The 7500-nt window shown below is 56.1% G+C and overlaps 1 protein-coding gene across 1 annotated transcript in view; it reads right to left on the bottom strand.

Moving 5' to 3' along the window:
• LOC139274675 (arf-GAP with Rho-GAP domain, ANK repeat and PH domain-containing protein 1) overlaps positions 1 to 7500 on the bottom strand; it is a 253972-nt gene that overhangs the window by 19354 nt on the left and 227118 nt on the right. Inside the window, exons 27-28 of the mRNA XM_070891353.1 lie at positions 5180 to 5297; positions 816 to 929 (exon numbers count right to left, since the gene is read on the bottom strand). Of these exons, the coding sequence (XP_070747454.1) occupies positions 816 to 929; positions 5180 to 5297 (232 nt within the window). The remainder of the gene's footprint in view (positions 1 to 815; positions 930 to 5179; positions 5298 to 7500) is intronic.

Genomic DNA, 7500 nt, shown 5'->3' on the forward strand with positions numbered 1-7500 from the left:
GGAGAGAGAGGGACGGGGGGAGAGAGAGAGGGTGGGGAGAGAGAGAGAGAGAGAGAGGTACACAAGAAGACGAGTAGTGAGACTTCAGTGTAATGTTTTATGGTGTTGGACACCATTTCCCTCGCCCCGAGAGCACGGGACAAGGGGACACCTGGGTAACCACCCTCCCTCCTTGTCCCTCGCAAGTCACAAACACCTCCTCGCATCATCGCACATCCTAACTCAGCCTTTCCCAGGATCCCCTCCTGTCCCCAGGATCCCACCCTCCACCGGGACCCCCACCACCTGTCCCCAGGACCGCATCTCTTCTCCTCCTCCGGGACCCCCTCCCCTGACCCCAGGACCCCCTCCCCTGTCCCCGGGACCTCCTCCCCCCCTCCCCCCGGGACCCCCTCCCCTGTCCCCGGGACCTCCTCCCCCCCTCCCCCCGGGACCCCCTCCCCTATCTCCGGGACCCCCTCCCCTTCCCCCGGGACCCCCTCCCCTGTCCCCGGGACCTCCTCCCCCCCTCCCCCCCGGGACCCCCTCCCCTATCCCCGGGACCCCCTCCCCTGTCCCCGGGACCCCCTCCCCTGTCCCCGGGACCTCCTCCCCCCCTCCCCCCGGGACCCCCTCCCCTATCCCCGGGACCCCCTCCCCTGTCTCCGGGACCCCCTCCCTTGTCCCCAGGACCTCCTCCCCCCCCCCTGTCCCCGGGACCTCCTCCCCCCCTCCCCCGACAGGGCCTTGAAGCCCAAGTTGATTGATTCAGGCCCTGTAAGCCCCTAGCTTGAAGCGGGACCCGTCGGCTGGCCATCTCCCCACGCTGCACCTACCGAGGTACATCAGCATGGTTTCCATGGCGATGTTCTTCTTCACCACCAGGTAGCTGTCGGTGCTGAGCGAGTGCAGGATGGGCAGAACCTTCTCCATGTAATGCAGGGGCCGCTCTGAAAGGCAACGGCACAGTGTCAGAGCGAGATCGCACTTACTGTATTTATAGAAACACAGACTTGCATTTATATAGCGCCTTTCACGACCACCGGACGTCCCAAAGAACTTTACAGCCAATGAAGCAATATTTGAAGTGCAGTCACTGTTGTAATGTGGGAAACGCGGCAGGCAATTTGCGCACAGCAAGCTCCCACAAATAGCAATGTGATAATGACCCAGATAATCTGTTTTAGTGATGTTGATTGAGGGATCAATATTGGCCCCAGGACACCGGGGAGAACTCCCCTGCTCTTCTTCAAAATAATGCCATGGCATCTTTTACGTCCACCCGAGAGAGCAGACAACGCCTCGGTTTAACGTCTCATCCAAAAGACTGCCCCTCCGACAGTGCAGCGCTCCCTCAGTACTGCCCCTCCAACAGTGCGGCGCTCCCTCAGTACTGCCCCTCCGACAGTGCGATGCTCCCTCAGTACTGCCCCTCCGACAGTGCGGCGCTCCCTCAGTACTGCCCCTCCGACAGTGCGGCGCTCCCTCAGTACTGCACTGGGAGTGTCAGCCTAGATTTATGTGCACAGGTCCCTGGAGTGGGACTGGAACCCACAACCTTGTGACTCAGTGGCGAGTGTGCTGCCCACTGACACAGAATTTCACGATACATCGGGTAAATGCGTTGAGGGTGCGACACAGTCCTGAACATTAAGAAATGGTCCTCAGTGGCTGAGCCAGATGGGAACTGGAGCCTTACAGGAAGGGGATGAGATGCTTATCATCATAGAACATAGAACGATGTAGCCCAGGAGGAGGCCATTCAGCATCGCTCCTGTGCCGTCTCTGTGACTGAGTGATCCAATCAGTTCCACTCCCCCCGCTCTATCCCCGCAAATTCTTCCTCTTCAACTATTTATCCAACTCCCATTTGAAAGTTACTATTGAATCTGCTCCCACCGCCCTTTCAGGCAGCGTGTTCCTGATCACAACAATTCCTTGTCACCCACGTGAGGATTGTCCCGTCCACCAGAATTCAATCCGGAGAAGTGTGAGGTAATGCATTTGGGAAGGGCTAACAAGGCAAGGGAATACACATTAAATGGTAGGATCCTGAGAAGTGTAGAGGAACAAAGGGATCTTGGAGTGCAGGTCCACAGATCCCTGAAAGTAGCAGGCCAGGTGGATAAGGTGCTTAAGAAGGCATACGGAATACTTGTATTCTATGTCTCGACTAATAAAGACAAGAGCTGGGAGGTTATGCTTGAACTGTATAAAGCACTAGTTAGGCCACAGCTAGAATACTGCGTGCAGTTCTGGTCACCACATTACAAGGATGTGATTGCACTGGAGAGGGTACAGAGGAGATTTACGAGGATGTTGCCAGGACTGGAGAATCTAAGCTATGAGGAAAGATTGGATAGGCTGGGGTTGTTTTCTTTGGAACAGAGGAGGCTGAGGGGAGATTTAATTGAGGTGTATAAAATTATGAGGGGCCTCGATAGAGTGGATATGACGGACCTATTTCCCTCGGCAGAGGGATCAGCAACCAGGAGGCATAGATTTAAAGTAATTGGGGGGAGGTTTAGAGGGGATTTAAGGGGAAATTTCTTCACCCAGAGGGTGGTGGGGGTCTGGAACTCACTGCCTGAAAGGGTGGTAGAGGCAGAAACCCTCACCGCATTTAAACAGTACTTGGATGTGCACCTGAAGTGCTGTAACCTACAGGGCTATGGACCGAGAGCTGGAAAGTGGGATTAGGCTGGGTGGCTCTTTGTCGGCCGGCACGGACACGATGGGCCGAATGGCCTCCTTCCGTGCTGCAAATTTCTGTGATTCTATGGGAAGGTGGTCTGTCTATGGGGACGGGGGACGGGGGCACGTTCCCTCCAGGAACGCCCCTCACTCACCCTGCACTCTATCTCTCACACTCCTCGAACAGGTACTGTCCGTATCCCTGTCAAATCGGTCATCATCACTCCCCTCCTCATGAGAAAACCCACCCTAGACCCCTCTGCCCTCGCAAAGTGCCACCCTATCACCAAACTCCCTCCCTCTCCGAAGCCCCGGGGGATTGAGGCGACCCAGGGTTTAGCCCCGCGCGCCCCCCCCCCCCACCACTCTCTCCGCTCTTCCGTGGACCTCCCTCCCTCCCTCAAACACCCCGCGTGGGCTCCCTGCTTTTTAAATTCTCCGTAAACTCCCCTAATCTTTCACCCTGTGTTCAGTCACACCTGGAGTACTGCGCGCAGTTTTGCTTTCCATATTTACGAAAGGATATACTTGCTTTGGAGGCAGTTCAGAGAAGGTTCACTCGGTTGATTCCGGGGATGAGGGGGTTGACTTATGAGGAAAGGTTGAGTAGGTTGGGCCTCTACTCATTGGAGTTCAGAAGAATGAGAGGTGATCTTATCGAAACGTATAAGATGAGGAGAGGGCTTGACAAGGTGGATGCAGAGAGGATGTTTCCACTGATGGGGGAGACTAGAACTAGAGGGCATCATCTTAGAATAAGGGGCCGCCCATTTAAAACTGAGATGAGGAGGAATTTCTTCTCTCTGAGGGTTGTAAATCTGTGGAATTCTCTGCCCCAGAGAGCTGTGGAAGCCGGGACATTGAATATATTTGAGACAGAAATAGACAGTTTCTTAAACGATAAGGGGATAAAGGGTTATGGGGAGCGGGCGGGGAAGTGGAGCCGAGTCCATGATCGGATCAGCCATGATCGTATTAAATGGCGGAGCAGGCTCGAGGGGCCGTATTTCTTGCTCCTATTTCTTACGTTCTTATGTTTTTATGTTCCTGCTAATCAGGGCCAATCTTTCCTTCCGCCCAGTAAAGCACCTGGAATCATCTCTTTGCAGGCACCAGGCTAATGTAAGCTGATGGAAGCGGAGCAGACCGATGAAGGTTTGCCAACAAACCACCATTACCACCGGCAGCCCGGCGAGTGTGCAGTGCCGGCGGGCGCCTGCGGGTGGCGGTGCTGAGCCAGTGGCCGGGAGCTGAGCTCACCACCGCCACCATCAGTGCAGTCGTGGGCACTGCAGCCTGGCCGAGCCATCCGATGTTCAAGCACTGTGCCTGCCGGCCGACTGCACAGGGGCTGGAGATAATCGGGCGTGGGGGGGAAATCGGGCCCCGCCTCTATCGCGGCATTAACCCAGGCGGGGGCGGTAATTTTAGCGCCTTGAAACAGTTTGCGTCTCCCGCCCAGAAATTGGTCCAGTTCAGGCGTTGAGGCGATAAATCAGCCGTTGCACACTTGACCTGCGGGGGGCGATGACAAGAGTTTAGTCGGTACATTTTGCGCAATGCGCGGAACTCCGAGTCAGACCCCGGGAAAAGCCGAGTCTGATAGGCGCGGCAGAGTAACGTGCCCGTTAAAGCTTCCACACACTTGTTTCCAACCTGTTATGTCTGCCTGCCGCTGCAACCTCGGAGACTCGCGCACCGTGCTGTGTGCAAACGTTGCACCGACTGTGACCTCCCGACGGAAGCACTTCCTCATCCCTTTAAGTAGCCGCCAGTTAGCGACTCTGCGAGCCTGGACCTACTGTATGCCAGACGGTGTTCTCGGCAGGCGCTCAGTGAGGTGCCACACCGAATTTACCGACCGGGGTTAAGCGTGGGCGTTGCACCAGGAATAAGTCAGGATCGGAAATAGTCAGCAGCCGGGCGCAACAGGTTTGTGCCCCCGGGGAGCCACGAATGAATTTTGGGTCGGGGCGCTAAATGCTGCCCGCACAATCGGTAACCTCTGACCCTCCCATTAACGCCCGCGCTGGGCGCTAACTGAGGCGTTAGACAACCGAAAATCCAGCCCAGAGAGTATAAAGTGTGAGATGGGGTGTAGGGTGTGTCCGAGGGTCTGAGGGATGGGGTGTAGGATGGGTCTGAGGGATGAGGGATGGAGTGTAGGGAGGGTCTGAGGGATGGGGTGTAGGAAGGGTCTGAGGGATGAGGGATGGAGTGTAGGGAGGGTCTGAGGGGTGGAGTGTAGCGAGGGTCTGAGGGATAAGGGATGGAGTGTAGGGAGGGTCTCAGGGATGAGGTGTAGGGAGGGTCTGAGGGATGAGGGATGGAGTGTAGGGAGGGTCTGAGGGGTGGAGTGTAGCGAGGGTCTGAGGGATGAGGGATGGAGTGTAGGGAGGGTCTGAGGGATGGGGTGTAGGGAGGGTCTGAGGGATGAGGGATGGAGAGTAGGGAGGGTCTGGGGGTAGGAGCCTCAAAGGGGAGAACTAAAACCAACAGGACTAACCGGTTTCCTCCCTCTCGATCACCTCGAAGCAGCTCCAATTGTCCTTGTCCTTGGTGACCAGTTTGCGGAGATAGAGAATCTCTTCGGTCAGCTCCTGGGCTGTCATGGTCGCTGGGACCTAGCGGGGAGAGCAGAGAGTTAGAGACACGAGACCGGACTGAGCACCAACACACGTTCCCCATGGAACCCCTCCCCTCCCCTCCCCTCCTCTCCCCCCTGCCCTCCCGTCCCCTCTCCTTTTCCCTCTCCCGAAGGCGTTGACCTGGTGTTAGGGCCTGAGTCTCACGGACACCACCCCTCTCCCACTCTCCGACACCCTGCACTGAACGTTGGCCACTTGGGAGGGGACCCGACAGACAAGAAAACTTGGCTATTTAAGGTGGAGATAGACAGATTTTTGAGTGATAAGGGGATAAGGGGTTATGGTGAGCAGGCGGGGAAGTGGAGCCGAGCCCATGATCAGATCAGCCATGATCTTATTGAATGGCGGAGCAGGCTCAAGGGGCCGTATGGCCGACTCCTGTTCCTATTTCTCATGTAGCCTCTCACCCGAGGGTTCCCAACTCTGATTGGACGCATTCCTCCCATTGCCCTAGCCCCAACACTCCCGTCATTGGTCGCACGACATGTCCATCTCATGGAACCCCACCTCCCCAACCAATGGGAAATCGAACAGACTCTTCATTACCCAATTGGATGGTTCTTGACTGCCAAGCAGGCTTATTTTTATCATCAATAAATAAATGTGTTCCAAGATAATTTGTTAAAAAACACAATTGTTTTTTTGATGCCCCTGTGATGTTTCTCCCGGGTGTTCTTGCTCCCAGCGAATGTCCAGGAGATTAATCTGCAATTCCTGGAAACTCCAGGCCAATCCTGGAGGGGTTGGCAACCTTACATTCCCCTCTCCCCTCCCCCCCCCGGAGAGTTGGGCATTGTGCCCTCAAGGTGGGTTTGCAACACAGAGCTCACTCTGGGCAGCCGCAACCAACACATCATGCCAGCCATGCCTCAATGGGCAGCACTCACTGTCACCTCTGAGTTCGAGTCCACTCCAGAGACTCGAGCACAAAAATCTAGGGCGACAATCCAGTGCAGTACTGAGGGAGTGCCGCACTGTCGGAGGGGCAGTACTGAGGGAGTGCTGCACTGTCGGAGGGGCAGTACTGAGGGAGCGCCACACTGTCGGAGGGGCAGTACTGAGGGAGTACCGCACTGTCGGAGGGGCAGTACTGAGGGAGCGCCACACTGTCGGAGGGGCAGTACTGAGGGAGCGCCGCACTGTCGGAGGGGCAGTACTGAGGGAGCGCCGCACTGTCGGAGGGGCAGTACTGAGGGAGTGCTGCACTGTCGGAGGGGCAGTACTGAGGGAGTGCTGCACTGTTGGAGGGGCAGTACTGAGGGAGCGCCACACTGTCGGAGGGGCAGTACTGAGGGAGTACCGCACTGTCGGAGGGGCAGTACTGAGGGAGCGCCACACTGTCGGAGGGGCAGTACTGACGGAGCGCCGCACTGTCGGAGGGGCAGTACTGAGGGAGCGCCGCACTGTCGGAGGGGCAGTACTGAGGGAGTGCTGCACTGTCGGAGGGGCAGTACTGAGGGAGTGCTGCACTGTTGGAGGGGCAGTACTGAGGGAGCGCCGCACTGTTGGAGGGGCAGTACTGAGGGAGTGCTGCACTGTCGGAGGGGCAGTACTGAGGGAGCGCCGCACTACTGAGGGAGCGCCGCACTGTCGGAGGGGCAGTACTGAGGGAGTATTGTGCTGTCGGAGGTGCTGTCTTTTGAATGGGACATTAAACCGAGGCCCCGTCTACTCTCTCAGGTGGATGTAAAAGATCCCTCGGCACTATTTCGAAGAAGAGCAGGGGAGTTCTCCCCGGTGTCCTGGGGCCAATATTTATCCCTCAATCAACATCACTAAAACAGATTATCGGGTCATTATCACATTGCTGTGTGTGGGAGCTTGCTGTACACAAATTGGCTGCTGTGTTTCCCACATTACAACAGTGACCACACTTCAAAAAGTACTTCATTGGCTGTAAAGCGCTTCGGGTCATTGTGAAAGGTGCTATAGAAATGCCCGTTCTATCTTTAGTTTGAAAGTTGTCAGTTCAATGACAAGTCCATCCACAGACACGATCCTAGGGGTGGCCAACACTCCCGGGCTGGTCCGGAGTCCGCAGGAATTGACCATTCATGTCCGGGATACTGCTGGGAGCAAAGCACCCGGGAGAATCATCGCAGGGGCGTTCAAAACTGTGACTTTTAATAAATGTCATTGAATACTTGTGTTTGTTATAAAAAAATATCGGAGATCAGAA

The sequence above is a fragment of the Pristiophorus japonicus genome, chromosome 10, assembly GCF_044704955.1.
Source record: "Pristiophorus japonicus isolate sPriJap1 chromosome 10, sPriJap1.hap1, whole genome shotgun sequence".
Lineage (NCBI taxonomy): Eukaryota > Metazoa > Chordata > Chondrichthyes > Pristiophoridae > Pristiophorus > Pristiophorus japonicus.